This window comes from Cryptomeria japonica, chromosome 6 (assembly GCF_030272615.1).
Source record: "Cryptomeria japonica chromosome 6, Sugi_1.0, whole genome shotgun sequence".
In the NCBI taxonomy this organism is placed as follows: Eukaryota; Viridiplantae; Streptophyta; class Pinopsida; order Cupressales; family Cupressaceae; genus Cryptomeria; species Cryptomeria japonica.
In genome coordinates this window covers 635,611,021-635,628,379 of record NC_081410.1, presented here as the reverse complement: position 1 = coordinate 635,628,379, position 17,359 = coordinate 635,611,021, and the positions used below count along the sequence as shown (strand labels likewise).

The 17,359-nt window shown below is 36.1% G+C and overlaps 1 protein-coding gene across 1 annotated transcript in view; it reads right to left on the bottom strand.

Moving 5' to 3' along the window:
- LOC131876760 (uncharacterized) overlaps nt 1–13,252 on the bottom strand; it is a 53,743-nt gene extending 40,491 nt beyond the window's left edge. Inside the window, exons 1-2 of the mRNA XM_059222236.1 lie at nt 12,529–13,252; nt 12,009–12,221 (exon numbers count right to left, since the gene is read on the bottom strand). Of these exons, the coding sequence (XP_059078219.1) occupies nt 12,009–12,221; nt 12,529–13,252 (937 nt within the window). The remainder of the gene's footprint in view (nt 1–12,008; nt 12,222–12,528) is intronic.
- Between the last annotated feature and the right edge of the window lie 4,107 nt (nt 13,253–17,359).

The window sequence follows — 17,359 nt, the reverse complement described above, 5'->3', positions numbered from 1 at the left end:
TGAGGGTGAATAAGTTGTCATAGATTACCAGAACCATTAGCAATTAAAACTTTAATACCAAAATGCTTAAACCAAATACTGGTATAGCAGTTAAACCAATTAAGCATAAACAATAATCACAGAATAAATACTATCCACATGACACCAAGATTTATATGTGGAAAACTCGGTAAAGGGAAAAACCATGGTGGGAAGCTACCCACAGTCTAATAATATTTCTGGAGGAATTATGTGAATTATAATTGAGGGGCCTGCACTTGCAGGAAGACCAATAGCCTACAGCACACTTCTCACCACAAAAGATGTCTCATTGATTGAACTGCAAAAAAAACATCTCCTATGCCTGAGTACAGTTCTGGTTAAGCTCAATACAGGAGGACTAAGTCCTCTTACATAAACCCAATTCGATATCCAATGATCGACCAAATCCTCTGCTTGAATGACATTACATTATTCATAGATTACATATCCATTTCCCATACCTATATCTCTACCATATGATCTACAATGAGATCTTGCATTATATATATACAAACCATCGACCATAAACAATTAGGTCAGCCACCAGATAATAAACCAATTATATAATTACAAACCATGTCGGCTTTAGACCAAACAAGTAATATCCAACACATAAGATATCCCAGAAAGACATCGAGAGGTCCAATCCACATGTTACATTAAACCAGTTCATAACCTAGATCAACTAGGACCCAATATAGGTCCATACGCTAAAGCAATGGTCTCCATCTATCAAGTCTCGAACATGATCACCAACAGCATCCCAAAATTCCACCAGAAGCTACACCAACACCACTTATGCAATTCATCAAAATCTCTGCCAGTGAAACCCTTGTTGGAACCAAAAGCCAAGGTTCTAAGAAAACATGATAACATCCGATCACCACACCAAAATAAACTTACTAAATATGAACATGAGTATCATGAAAAATCCAATTTTATAACCAAACTATACTAGAGCCTACCGGATGATGTCGGATTCAAACCAACTAGAAACCACTCAGCTTACTAGGACCAGAAGGGTGCCAGTAAAGTATCCAAACAGCTAGTGTTGACATCAATGACAAAACATCAATGCAATAAATAATCAATTCCACCAAATGGCCAACAACTGCATCCTGCACTATTTTATTCATTACTTTTATTCATCTCTTCTCCGAAATAGAGGAAATGTTGGCAGGAACAATGAAGGAAGACTGAGAGTGGGGGGTGAATCAACCTTCACCAGATCTATAAACTTAACCACAAATATTGATCCCATAAACTACAGTAACAACAAATATAAGCATATTGAAAGCACAACACACAACACCAATATTTTGATGTGGAAAACTCGGTTAATGGAAAAACCACTATAGGAACCCACCCACAATAAGATAATGCTTTATAGTAGTATGTGAAAATATTACAATGGGGAGTGCACATTCAAGCACACTTCCTAGAGATCACTGCTCAAAAGATAATGACCCAAAAGGCCAAAACCCTCAAGGAATTTTCATTGACTTACAACAAGATTAAGACTACAATCCGGAAGAAATGAACTAAAAGAATACAATCTCCAAATGCTTGATTACAATTCCAATTAAGAACAATTATCTGCTTAGCGACATCAATCTCTCCTCAATCACAACATTGAAAGATGAATCATTGAATTGCACATACACTACTCTCTGATAATGCAGACACAACCTCTATACCTAAATTACATGACTATATCACCTATATATACAAATCATCAATGTTGATAACAAGGTCGACTAAACCCTCAATTCACAATTACAAAATTACATCACATGATACAAAGATCGACCATCGAACCAATATAATAATTTACATAACATAACATGGATCTAATTAAAATTCCCAAATGCTCAACTCCACCGGAAATCATGCCAAGAACAACCGTAACACGCTACACCACTAGAAATACTGCATAAGACGAAGAACATCACTAGTTCATGAAAACCACCAACAACTCACAACGATCAATGAAGATCATCAAAAAAAATAGGACACAACTAGGAAATACCAACAAGAACATTAGAATCATTAAAAATAGCTGCACCAAAACCACTTATCAAATCTTCATCTGTCAACGTATGAAAGCTCAAGAACACAACCAATCAGCAACTGTCACGAAGAAAGATAACTTGCAGAGCACCAAATCATGATCCATCTGAAATGAAGATACCAAGACCATTCCAAAGAATCTCCAAAAATCTCAGCTCAAGATCTGATCACATCATAATATACCAAAGGAAATACCAAGCTCTGCAAAGCACCAAAACTACATAACAAAACTACAAAACCGGATCACAAGATTTTCCCAATATGCAAATACCAGGGCAAATCATAGGACTATGTTGACATCAATGACAACAACATGTCCTAGCAACAACAATGTCCAATAATGTCCAACAATCTCCCCCTTTGGCATTGATGGCAACATATGAATGTGAAAAACAGTCAATGGAAAGAAAGAAGATATCTTTAGCAATCTCCCCCTAAGATCAAGACAGATAAAGTAGTTTTCCACATGATCTCTCTCCCCCTTTGACACCAATGCCAAATATATCTAACTAGAAAACCAAACTCTCTCAAAAGAGAAACATGAATCTCAGGAATCTCAGGAATTTCTCCCTAAACACAGACTACTCCACCAAAGGAGCAACACCAACTCACCAATCTAGATAAAAAGATAAGGCTCTAAATTCCACGAGATTGATGCAACTCAATGCATCAAATTCTCAACAAGAGGGGTAGATGCCCCTAACTTGTCTCTCAAATAGACAAATGTATCTGCAGGGAAAGGCTTAGTGAAAATATCAGTTATTTGCTCCTTTGTAGATACATACTCCAACTTCACTTTTTTCTTCATTGACTTTCTCTCTCAAGTAATGATATTTGATTGGCACATGCTTAGTCTTTGAATGTTGCACCAGATTCTTTGACATGTTAATAGCATTGCAATTATCACAGTATATAATAGTAGGCTCATCATAGATAATTTTGATATCTTTCAACATTTTCTTCATCCAAACTACCTGAGTGCAATTACAAGCAGCAACAATGTAATCAGCTTCAGCAGTAGATAAGGATATTGAATCTTGTTTCTTACTAACCCATGAAACTAGTTTCTTACCCAAAATGAATGCTCCATTGACAGTGATCTTCTGGTCATCAACATCACCAACCCAATCAGCATCAATGTAATCACATAACATGAAATCATCATTCCTCAGATACCACAAACCATAATTCATAGTTCCCTTCAGGTATCTCAATATCCTATTCACAATAGTGACATGACTCTCTTTCAGATCGGCTTGATATCTAGCATCCATACACACAAAATTCATAATGTTCGGTCTAGTCTGAGTAAGATATAGCAGTCCACCAACCATAGATCTATACAAACTCTAATTAGCTTTCAGAGATTCATCATTCTTAGACAATTTACAGCCAGTCACCATAGGAATTCCAACCAGTTTGGAGTCATCTAACCCACACGTCTTTAGTAATTCCTTCACATACTTAGTTTGAGATATAAATATACCTTTTCTAGTTTGTGAAATCTGTAAACCTAAGAATAATTTCATTTCACCAATCATAGACATCTCAAATTCTTTCTACATATCATCGACAAACTTCATGCTCAAGTCATCATCTCCTCCAAAGATAATATCATCAACAAAAACTTCAACAATCAAGATGTTATCATTCTCTATCTTAAAGTACAGATTATTGTCAGCAACACCTTTATTAAACCCCAATTTTAATAAATACTTATCTAGTCTAGCATACCAGGCTCTAGTGACTCGCTTTAATCCACAAAGAGATTTCTTCAGTTTACATACCATGTCTCCATCATCTGATAATGAAAATCCATCAAGTTGTTCAATATAGACTTCTTCCTCAATATCACCATTCAAAGAGGCATATTTGACATCCATCTGATGTACCTTGAAATCTTTATAAGCATCATATGCCAGAAGCAGTCTAAGAACTTCAAGTATGGCCACTAGAGAAAAAGTCTCCTCATAATCAATTTCTTCTTTATGAGAATATCCTTTGCAAACCAATCTAGCTTTATTTTTGACAACTTCATTGGCTTCATTCAATTTATTCCTGAATACTCATTTAGTACTTATAACATTCTTATCCTTAGGTCTAGGCACAAGCTCCCATGTGTTATTCTTTTAAATATGACCTAATTCTTCTTCCATATCTCTCATCCAATTTTCATCTTTGCAAGCTTTAACAGCAACTAACCTTCTAGTCATCACACCTTTATTTTTATCACCAATAATCTATTTTTCAATATGATTCAATCTTACATACCTTGGACTCTTTTGATTGTTCTGATTTTTAGGTTCCTACACTTCTTCACCAGTAGCAGCAACATCTGGGTTAATTGTCTCTACCAGATCAATCTGCTTAGGTTCTTCAGTCTAAATAGGGGCTAAAGCAACATGTTGTCTATCATCATATCCACATGCTCTGATCTCTTTCCCAAGATTCTCATCCACCTTTATATTTTCACTTTCCACTATCTTCCTTAGTGTTTTATTGTAGCACAGGTAGGCTTTTCTCTTTGTTGAATATCCCAATAAAATTCCTTCATCACTTCTAGCATCAAACTTCCTTATATCCTCATCTCTCTTGATATAACATTTTCTACCAAATACTCTGAAATATCTTACAATAGGAACATGACCAAACCATAGCTCATAAGGGGTCTTACCAATATCACCTTTAATACCAACTCTGTTGAATTTGTAAATAGAAGTGCTAATAGCTTCTTTGCAATAGATTTTCAGAATATTTCTTTCAATCAGCATCCAAGATGGTTTTGTTCTTCCTTTCAACAACTCCATTTTGCTGAGAGGTTCTAGGAGAAAATTATTGTCTTCTAGATCCATGCTTCTCATAGAATGAATTGCATTCACCAAAAAAAAATTCTCCACCTTTGTCAAATCTCATATATTTCACCTTCATTCAAGATTTAGTTTCCACTTTTGCTTTGAATATCTTGAACCTTTCCAATGCTTCTGATTTCTCCTTCAAAAAGACAACCCACATCATCCTAGAATAATCATCAATTAGCAATATGAAATATCCATCACCCCGCACACTTCTAAAATTTATAGGTCCACATAGGTCAGTATGCACAAGATCTAGCAATCCATCAGATGTATACAATTTTCTCTTGAAAGAAATTCTTGTTTGCTTACCCAACTGACATTCTTTACATACTGGATTAGTAGGTTTAACAATCTTAGGCAGATCTCTAACAACTTATGTAGAACTGATCTTAATTATTGAATCAAAATTCACATGACAAATTCTCCTATGCCACAACCAACTCTCATCAATCTAAGCAATCAAACAAATTTTCTCACCGACATTCAAATGAAAAATGCTACCTTTAGTCTTAATTCTAGATGCAATCTCTATACTAGAGGCATTTAGGTTCTTCCATTTTCCATTCTTCAATTGTAGATCACAACCTTTATCAACCATCTATCCAACACTCAAAAGATTATTCTTCAAACCTTCAACATATAAGGCATCATTAGTATTATGCTTACCATCAAAAGAAATAGAACCTCTCCCATAGATCACACAGGCTTCGTCATCTCCAAATATAACTATTCCACCATCATATCTTTCCATATTCGCAATTTTTTTTTTATCACTGGTCATAGGATGTGAACAACCACTATCAATCACCCATTCATCTTTCTCTTCAACTTTCACAGCTAAAGCTTTCTCCTCAATAGTACAACTAATAGAATCAATGGGTACAGGTCCATCTTCCTTAATGGAAAGAAATACAACTTTATCTCCTTCATATTCATCATCTGTAACACCTTCATCAACAACATAATAGCAGTTCTTCTGATTTCTATACTTTTGGTTAGGGTTTTAAGGCTTGTGATACTTCTCATGCTTCTCATATGTATCATTCCTATCATGCATATCATACTTAGCCATTCTCTTCGAGCATCTAGAAGAAAAATGTCCTATCTTATTGCAAGAGAACCATTTCAAAGGCAATTTTCCATCATACTTATCGGCTCCTTTAGGCAAACTCCAGGGAAACAATGCTTCAAACTCATCTATCTCTTTTTCTTTCTCTTCCATCTCTCTTCTCACTCTTTCATATCTAGATATTATGCACTCATTAGGATCATACTTTTTCTTTCCAGATACAAATGTTGAAGCTCTAAATGTTGTCTCAGACTTTCCATGTGACTCTCCAAACTCGTTCATCTCAAAAGCAACAATCTTTCCAACCAGCATATCTCTTGTCACTGTAGTCACACTCTGGATCTTATCAATAGTAGCAACCTTATATTTATAAGGAGGCAAAGATCTCAGTACCTTAGCAACTATTTCATCTTCTTCAAGGGTTCCACCAGTACATCTGATACCTAGGACCAGATCATACACCTTAGCCATGAAATAATGTATGTTCCCATCATCTCTAATGTTCAACATCTCATACTTTCCTTTCAAACTCTGTAACTTAGCAACTTTCACTTGTTTGCCACCTTTATATAGGATTTCAAGCTTCTCCAAGATCTAATGCATGGTTTGAAGTCTCAGTACATTTGTCATCACAAAATTAGTTATGGCACTAAGAAATGCTTCCTTCACTCTAATATTATGTTCAACTTCCTTGATCTCATCAGCAGTAACCGGTCCATTCAGAGGAGTAGAATAGGAATCCTTTGTAATCCTCCAATAATCTTCTCAAAGACATTTCAAGTGGACTTCCATCTAGTTCTTCCATATAGCATAGTTACTCCCATCAAATCTCAGACTGTCCTTCTTAAATATAACACTTATAGATGCCATCCTAGATCTCCTCAAATGGTTAAGCTTCTTTTGGAGAATCTATCTCTGATACAAATTGTTGGCAGCAACAATGAAGGAAGACTAAGAGGGTGGTTGAATCAGTCTTCACCAGATCTACAAACTTAACACAAATACTAATATGATAAACTATAGTAACAACAAATATAAGCAAATTGAAAACACAACACAGAACACCAAGATTTTGATGTGGAAAACCTGGTTAAGGGAAAAACCATAGTGGGAACCTACCCATAATAAGATGATACTCTGCAGTAGTATGTGAAAATATTACAATGGGGAATGCACATGCATTTAGGCACACTATCTAGAGCTCACTGCTCAAAAGATAATGACCCAGAAGGATACCACCCTCAGGGAAGTCTCATTGACTTACAATAAGATTCAAACTACAATCCAGAAGAAATGAACTAAAAGAATAGCATCTCCAAATGCTTGATTACATTTCCGGTTAAACACAGTTATCTGCTCAACAAATAACCTCTCCTCAGTCACAACAGTGAAAGATGAATCACTTGATCGCATATACACTACTCTCTGATAATGCAGACACAACCTCTATACCTAAATTACATGACTATATCACCTGTATATACAAATCATCAACCTTGACAACAAGGTTGGCTAAACCCTCAACTCACAATTATAAAATTACATCACACAATACAAAGATCGACCACTAGACCGATTTAATGATTTAAATGACATAAAATAGACCTAATTAAAATTCTCAAATGCTTGACTCCACGGAAAATCACACCAAGAACAACCGCAACATGCTACACCACCAGAAATACCACATAACATGAAGAACATCATCGGTTCATGAAAACCACCAATAAATCGCACAACGGTCAATGTGAATCATAAAAACAAATAGGAAACAACTAGGAAACACCAACAAGAACATTAGAATCATCAGAAACAGTTGCATCAACACCACTTATAGAATCTTCATCTGTCAACTTCTAAAAGCTCAAGAACACAACCAATCAACAACTTTCATGAAGAAAGATAACTTGTAGAGCACCAATTCATGATCCATCTAAAAAAAAGATACACAAGACCATTCCAAACAATCTCCCAAAATATCAGCTCAAGATATGATCACACTGGAATATATCGGAGGAAATAATGAGCTCTACAAAGCACCAAAACTACAAAACCAGATCATAAGATCTTCCCAATATGCAATCTCCGGAGCAAATCATGGGACTATGCTGGCATCAATGACAACAATATATCCTAGCAGCAGAAATGTCCAACAATCTCTAACAAGAAACAATGACCTCAACTTGTTCAACATCCATAATGGATGTATCACCACCACCACGTTGCTCTTCTCCCAAGACAACATCAAATCTATGTTTTTCAAGAATTACCTTCAATATCTTCTCTGTCTCTTTCACCACTTAATCTATCTCCCCAATCATAAGCTTATTCACCCTTGTTTTACTTATGAATTCCCTTTTTGCTTCCTTAAATACTTGTTTCATTTCTTCAACTGATATAACAGGGCATAAACATATCAACACTTTATGTCTAAGTCTCTCCTCCTCAGTGTTGGCATTAACCCTCGTCATCTCTAAGAGATTATATAGGCCTTTTGGAATCTTAGACATGGTTTCTATAAGTTCCCTATTGAATGTATTCAATTATTTTATTGTGGCTTCTTCCAATATTCTCTTCTCGGCTTCATCAAATTTATCATAAAACTCAAAACGTAGCTTTAAGTTACCTTCTACAGTGATGGTTTTTTCTACATCATCAACATACATACCAGATGTATCTTTCTTCTTTCTTACTTGCCTTCTCTTCACCAAATGGTTTGGCTTTAGAGACTCTTGTTGCTTTGGTGCCCTTTGTCTTGATTTCCTTTACAACTTCATCAAACTCTATTTCCTCATCATCTTCAACTATTACATATTCTCTTTAACTTTGGCCTTCTTTCTCTTTCCTTCCTTGTTGGATGATTTGACTTGTGATTTCTCAGTGTTGGCTGGCTTAGTTGAACCGGAGGAGGGTGAAGAGCTTCTGGTTTTCCTTGGCTTGTTAGGAGAGGCTCCAAGAATAGTAGATCTTTCTTTGGTGGATTTCTTCTCTTCAACTTGTTGTGATCTCTTCTTGGCCTCCCTCATAGCTTCTTTGGAAATGCAATACTCTCCACATACTTCTCAACTTTGTTTTTGACCTTCCAGACTATCTCAAGTCTCTTAAATTGATAATGCAATTGCAGGTCTTTCGCTACAAATGTGCCAAATCTCTCCTCTGAGGTATGTATTGGTTTTATCAAGAGATTTTAAGCATACATCTCAAGTATTTGATTATCTACCTCATACCCCATAGGCATGATCCAAACTTCCCTTGGCTCTACTGCTTCCATCAAACACTGATCAATATCAACAACGAAGCATATTGTCTCTTGGTACTTCTCAACAATTGATTTAGGGATCCTTTCCCTAGCCTGCATCATGCCCTATAAATTCTTGAAATATCCCCAAAGAGATGTTCTCTAGGCCTTACTATCACCAATGTTGTATAAAAGTTATCTGATTTGAACTGCCACTAGCTTGTCATTTTCCTATTGAACATTACTAACTCCCAGAACCTCATTCATGAAGTAAAAGAATAAACACAAGATCAAAGTACCATACTTGAATGTATTCTTCCTATCCTTCTTTATCAAAGTCACATTATCCATTAGCTGGCTCCGTAGTAGCTCACACAGATCATACTCTTTGTTCTCCTTAATCATCTGGTAGACTGCATAGATTGTAGTACTGGATTTCTCCTAGCTGGAGTGATAGATCTTGTAACTAATAACCATAGAGGAGAACTTCACATCTAGCTCAATTATATCATTTATTGTCATAGCCCTCTTATCAAATTTTGAACCGGTTGCATCAGTGACAAGTTGATTCTTAATAAACCTCAGCGCAGGCAAACCACCAAATAAGATCAAACTAGTTACAATCCTGATTACATCCTTTGTGATCTTGAATGGCTTGTTTAACCACATGAATTCATCAATAATTTGGCTCAGCACATACTGAACCCTTTCATTTTGTTCAAACATGAGAAAATTGACAATTTGGGCAAAGTTTTTCTCCCCCAACACCTTATATTCTGGCTTAATCCTAAAATTCTCTCCTAATAATTGATTAGGATACAGATTTCACAACTGTGAGCCTCTTAGATCCTCAATATTTGCATGTGCTGGAATCCAAGAACACTGGGGGGGCGGGGGGGGGGGGAAGGGGAGGTGAATCAGTGTTCTACAGGTATAATCAATTTTAACCTTATTAACAATGCAGTTCAGTAACCGGTAAACATGAAAGAATATAATTGCAAATAGAAATGAAACAACCACAAGAGCATATACCACAACATAGATATTTATACGCGGAAAACCTCAAAGAGGAAATACCACGATGGGATTAGTGACCGACAATATCTATCCACTGGCCAAATTAATAAATATTACAATAGGTGCCTGCACATGTAGGAAAGCCAACAACCTAGAACATACTGCTCATCACAAAAGGATCCTCACTGACTACAAACACCATATATGGAGTTACAAACAAAATTATGAACTCTGAGAGTGCATCTGCTATGTTGGATGAATTTCGTTTAAAGCACAGTTTGTATCGGTTTATACTATGTCCTTCCTTACTAGTATCTTGATTCGCTTCCCAAACCTCTAAACCAATATCCAAGACTAACTACAAAATATTAAATTCGCATTCTATCAACCAAGATTTCTCGCACAACATCACATCACTATAATCCATTACCTTCTCTTGCATTACCAAAATAACCTAACCAGACTGAGTTAAATACCCTTCCCAAATACAATAATAAATGCCTTATGTCGACTTACAATGATATTACAATTTATTTTCATTTCGGCCTAAGAAAAAATAAATTCATTAAACTTCATGACCGGTGCCTTTGATCGTTGTCATGTAGACCTGTCAAATCAATCTCCCATGTTGGCCTCATCTACTGTTTCCTAGTTTACCAGTTTCCCCTTCCTGCCAGTGTCGGTTGACTTGAATGTCGATTACCAAACAATGTATACCGGTGAGTACCGGTTAAGTGACCAACCCAAAATGGTGTGTTGCCATCAATGACAACACAACTAAGTCGGATGAGTGTCAATTGCCAACAACATGAATATATGCCCTAATGTATTTGACATGAAGAACACCATACAGAACTAAAGAAAACACACCTAGTGGATCATCCTCTATAGATTTGAATGAGTGCTTTTTTAATTTGAGGTGATATATCTTGGTAATATCAACAACCAATGGAGTATCTGTTTTCAAAAATTTCAAATTCACAACATTCATAGAAAAATACCTTTTTTGTTGGATTAGGGTTTGCGATAGAAATCTTCTCGTAGTTTTGATCTCTAGGAAATATTCTTGCAGAGCGATTTTAACTTCTTTCTCTTTGAGTGCAAAGCAACAAATGAGAAGGTTAAGTTACCTTTTATCATTCACACACTTCAGTTTTTGATGCAATAAATGAGCTTGCTCTAAACCTTTCAGATACCTTTATTCCATCCACAACTTTAAATATTTATCCACGGATCTACGACATCAACACAAATTCTTTTAGAGATTATTTCAATCAATTGAAATATCCCAATACAACTTCTATTAGCCTACTAGATTTAGGCACCAACCGCTAGCAGGGGAAATAGGATTTTCTTGAGAACTCCCCCTAGGCAAGAGGCCTTAAGTTAATTCTCGGATGAATTTCCAGCACTAGATTCAGGTGTGGACCCATTCCCTATATCAAGATCACTTTTCTTTACCAATGTCTTCTTCATTTGATTCTTGTTCTCATCCACTTTCCCTTTACCTTTATCATCTTTGGGTCAAAGGCATTATAATAGGTGGTTAAGCATACATTTTCATCTAACCTCGTCACTTGAAATAATCTATGCATTGCTTTTTAGAACCTTGCATTAAAATCTCTGACAGCCTCATTATCAAATTTTCTGATATTATTAAATTCATTGAGCATGAAGCTCACATTTGTCTTCTCCCCATATTGCTCTTGAAAGCAATTCATGAATTCTTCCAAAGAACCTATGCTGTCCATAGGTAACCCTCTGTACCAATCCTGGGCATCTTCAACTAGAGATTGCACAAACAATTTCATGATCACATTCTCATTTGCAATCTCATAATCATTAATCATATCACCCAAAAGATTCAGACGCTCATCTGCACTTATGGCATTGTTTCCAGCAAATTTATGAAGTTTGTCTCTCATTTCAATAGGGACATGATTTGGATAACCTGGAATCCCATCAAAGAAAAGTTGTCTATACAATTCCACATTGATGGGTCTTCTCTCGAACTAGTTACCAGCACAATTATTCCCAGCACTCATTCTTGAACTTGGATCACCAACTCGAGAAACTTGGTTATTTTGGTTGGGGGGTTGTACAAGAGGTATTTGATTTACTGGAGCAACATTAAAAGAAAAGGTAGGGTTATTTTGGTTAACAGGGGCATATCGGTTCAGAGGTAGAATAGTATTTATGGGCATGGTTGGTTGAGTTTTTCCGTACAGAGTGTGAAGTATGTTGAGGTATAGGTTTACTCTGATCTGTTGAAGGGAAAGTTATAGGAGGGGCTTTTAGGTAGTCAATTTTTCTTCTGACTTCGGCATTAGTTGCTTCTAATTCAAATTTCTCTAATTCCCTCTGCAAATTTTCCTTCTCTTTTCTCATCTTCTCTATTTCAACTTCATGCAAGGACATTCCATGAGGTACCCTTCCACTTCTTGATATTACATCTGCAATTTTGGAACCAGCTCCAGTCTCTACAACATTATGTTTCCCCTTGTCGGCACATATTTTGGTAGGTTGTGGATCACTGTGAACCTCCCTATTAGTTTGTGCAACAACTTTGGGTGCAGAACTAATTTTGGCAGTCAAATTCTCTCTAATGACAGGGCCCTCTTCTTTACTTTTAGGCTCTTCTTGAGTGAATAACTCAAGGTCTACAATTTGTCTCAACAACCTATCTCTCTCAATAAGTTTTGTCTTAGTTTCATTTTCCTTCTCCATCTCCTTTTGTTTTCTTAAGGAGATTAACTGATAGACTCTTTTATTGAGAGCCTCGATTTCCAGGGAAACTTCATCAGGGTCTGGAAAAATTTCCTCTGAATCGAATATATTAACATGATCAATATCAATCAAACTCATGTTCCTATCTACAGTTCGAGGCAAAGAATCTACCCTAACATTGAAGTTATTCCTATCTATCTCTCCCAGAGATGCCAGTATCAAACAATCTTTGATGAAAAGTCTAAATATCCTCATTATTACCAAACAAACCCGTATGAAAACCCATAATGTCTTGTTCAAACTCATGAGATGATGTATTAGAATTTGCATATACTAGTCATCTAGAGGACTTACCCATATGGTTGCCTTTCTGTCTCCATGAATCATTAACCGGTTCATGTATAGTCATTTCTCTCTAGCCTTTCCGGACCAGTCCAAGCAATCATCCCTACAACTTCTCTTGAGGATTCTTTTTCATGTAGGTCCTAGTGTTCCTTCCTCTCTGCATTATGTGAACTTCCTTGAAGCGTGATTTGTTCAAGAGCACTGGTTTTCTTTCTTTTTCTAGAGTCACCACCCAATTACTTGGGAATTTAAAAAAATTTAAGCACAATAACTCACTCGCAGGAGACTACGGAATGAGAACACTACTCTCAGAGAAAGATTTGAACAATGCAATGATGGACAAAGAGTGTTACAGGGACACGGGTAAATGCAGATTTGGTAACCTTTCACGGAGATCACGGGATATTAGATTTGAACAATTTTATGCAATATGAGCATTGATCTGCATTATAAGACTTATATTATGACTCTCCCCAGCAAAGTCGCCAATTCTTGTTGCTCTCAATTTATGATTACTTTGTTTTCTCTCTAAAATCGTTTGCCTCTGTTCACAAAAGAAGAGAACAACAAGATTAGGAAACAAGACAACAATTAACAAGGTTTACAAGGAAACCTCCTACACTTCAAGCTTGACAAAGCTTAGGCGTGTATACCTACTTGTGACTAATTTCTCACAATTTAGTAGATGATTTATAGAAAACCAATGCAAATTTCTGCAAACCTTTTCACTTTAGCGCGACCAAACATAAATGAAAGATTTATTTTCATTGTAAAGGATCAGAAAGAATGTCACGAACACTGAAAACTTAAACCAGTGCCTTATCTGGGCCTCAGAGTCATCAAAATCAAGTTAAAATTTGACAATAGAATTCACATACATATCACCACTTTGATCTACTGAATCTATGTATGCCTAACATATATGAACTCTCAACCTATGCTAGACTCGGTCATCAAATTCATGTAAATTTACTGATTATCAATGAAGATGAATTAAGTATATTTAATTCTTCTCCTTGAGGAAAAGACCTAAAACATTCCCATCATTTGCCTTGCAAAACATCTAACTAAACAATCCTTGATCATCTAATCAAAATAATAACCAACACACAAAGACATTGAGCTCAAAAAATTTCTGATTGTATATTATTATTCTCTCATCAAAATTTTACATAGACACAAGAATGACTCCAAATGCCAAAACAAAAGCCTAGATATATTTTGCCAAAACTTCGATACAAAATTTTTGCGATCCTTTTCTAGGTAGTCCTGGTATCCATTTATAAAAATTGGATGCAACAAGCTACGAACTTCCCTAGAAGAATATTCCTCTATCCTAACAACAATTCCCCCCAAAAGTTACATTGATTACAAAAATACGATTGAAGTACGAGCATAACTGATTAGTTGTCCAACTGGAAAATGGCCAATTGACTTCTCAATATTTGCAAATAAGGTGCCAGGTTTCTTTAATTCCTCAAAATTCCAATTACCCAAAAAATTTGTTGCAAGAACTAACTGCTTTAGGTTGCTTGTAAACTACCACATGTTGGAGCATTGGTGTTAGGATTAATGATAGTCCCAAAGATACTAAGATGGGGGTGTGAATCAGTATCTAACCAGTTAGGAGAATATTTGACCTTATTAAATATTTTGCATTCCAAAATAGTGTACTCGTAAACAAGAATTAATGCAGTAAATAGGAACAGTAAAGACCACATAGAAAACACACCATAACACAAGATGTTTAATGAGGAAACCCGGTGTGGAAAAAACCTCGGTGGGATTTGTGACCCACAATATTCACTCACTGGCCAATGAATGGATATTACTTACAAGAGGGGCCTGCACATGCAGGAAGGCCAACTGCCTAGAGCTCACTACTCAATCTACAAAATGGAAGTCTCACTGACTTACAAATGGATTATGAGAATCCAATATAATGTACTGCTACAATTCAGCATCTTCTATGCCAGGCTCAGTACCAGTTTAAGCTCATACTATAACCATAAATGATTTACAAGATATCATACATATATGAGTCTATTTCAATATACCATGTCGTCTTTACAAAAGATATTTACAATTAAATACAATAAAAAAAAGTGTGTTCCTGTCGGCTGGGGTGTTGGTATACATTGTTGTCGTTGTCAGTGAAGTGTCTGTCGGTGTCGGTGCCTACTGGTGTCTTTACCACATGAATGTCTAGTGGTTGCCTGAAGGTTGCTAATAGGTAGCAAGGTTTCCATCAATGACAATACCATTATTTCTCACTAGAGTGTAGAATGCCAACAATCTCCCCCTTTGGCATTGATGGCAACACTCATGAGAAAAATCAAAAATCTGTTCCAAAAATGAAGTCCAAAAATTTACCAAAAATGTGTGCTCCCCCTGAGCAAATGATCTCCTCTGATTAGCCATTTTTCTCTGTCCACTACTCCCCCCTTTGACATCAATGACAAAGGTTGTCAAAAATTGTCAAATGAGTGCAGAATTTCACCTTGAACTTTGTAACCGATTGGTTACAATCTGGAATATGTCAACTAAAACTAAGTTTAGGCTCTGTATAAATATGTTGTTGTCCTTCATGGTTGCCTTGGTTCTTTGGATTGTACCGGTGAGATGATGCATATCCTCCTCCGGTGACTTTTCACCTTGAATTAATGCCTCAGAGATCTCTTTCCTCAGAGAGATAAGGTTGTCTAATTTAGGACTAAGTTTATGCTTAAGCTCTCTAGCTTTTGCCTTGATCCTTTCTTTCTCTTTCTCTAATTTTTCCAATTTTCCTTCAAATCCTTCTATCTCTTGTTCAATAACTAATATAGGTTCAAATGAATCAATGATATTATCAGCTATATCATCTATCTCCTTTTGGACTTTGCTTATTTCCTTATCAATGTTCACTGTTAAGAGATTTGTCTTGCATGTATCTCTGTACAGTTCCTTATACTCCAAAATTCTTTTATTCAGTGCCGGTAAAAGTGTGTTAATGTGTTCCATGCACTTCTTTATTGATTCCTCAAAGAAATTTTCTTTTTCCTTTTCCATTTTCTCCTTGAATGTTTCCTCATTTATTTGATCAATTGTCAGTATATTTCTAGCAATATATTTAGACAATGTGTCTAACTGTCCTAAAGAATCCTTTACTTGATCTAAATTACATTTTGGTGCAATCATCTTAAGAATAGGAATAGTGTCATCAATTGCCTTATAGGCCAATGCATTACAATCTGGTATCTTCTTTATTGAGTCCAAAAGTACTTCAGTCACATTTGTAGGTCTGAATTCTCTCAGTGAAGTACCAGATGTCTAACCAACTGCCTTTACTATCTCAGTGCTTGCGGTACTAGCAGCCAATTTTCTTGTCTCAACCTTAGGTGGATTAGTCTGAGTTTGCATTTCAACTAGAAATGGTTTGGGCTTCTTAGTGATTACCATTTGTACTGTCTCAATGTGTACCTATGTATCTATCGGTTTCTCTGTTGGTTTCTCTATATTATCTACTATCGGTATCTCGGTGTTATCCACTACTGGTATCTCTGTCTTTGTCAGTTTTACTATGGCAGCATCTACATTACCAGTATTTGTTCCATTGTCCAAAGATTTCTTTGTATGTATTGTTTGCTTTGTTTACTCTTCTTGTATTCCAACCTCAATATTTTCTACCGGTTGCTCAAAGTTTTCAGTGTTAGCAACATTATTTTTCACCTCAGTGCTATCCTTGTCCACTACTATGTTCACTTCCTGAGTATCAATGTTCATTGTATATAAAATTTCTGACTCGGGGTTAGTTTCCTCATGTGTTGTGTCAGCATTTTCAGTAGCCGATATGTTATCAGTCTGTACCGGTGTAGTAACCAAAGGTGGTGGTAGGTTGTCAGTTACTTTTATGTTTGGTAATCCACCATATTTACTTTTTCCTTTGTCTCTGTCCTTTTGATAAACCTTGAATTTTTTCTTAGGTCTGTTCAACTCTTCCTGTTTTTCCTTCTCTACAAAAAAGATGTCCCACTTGTC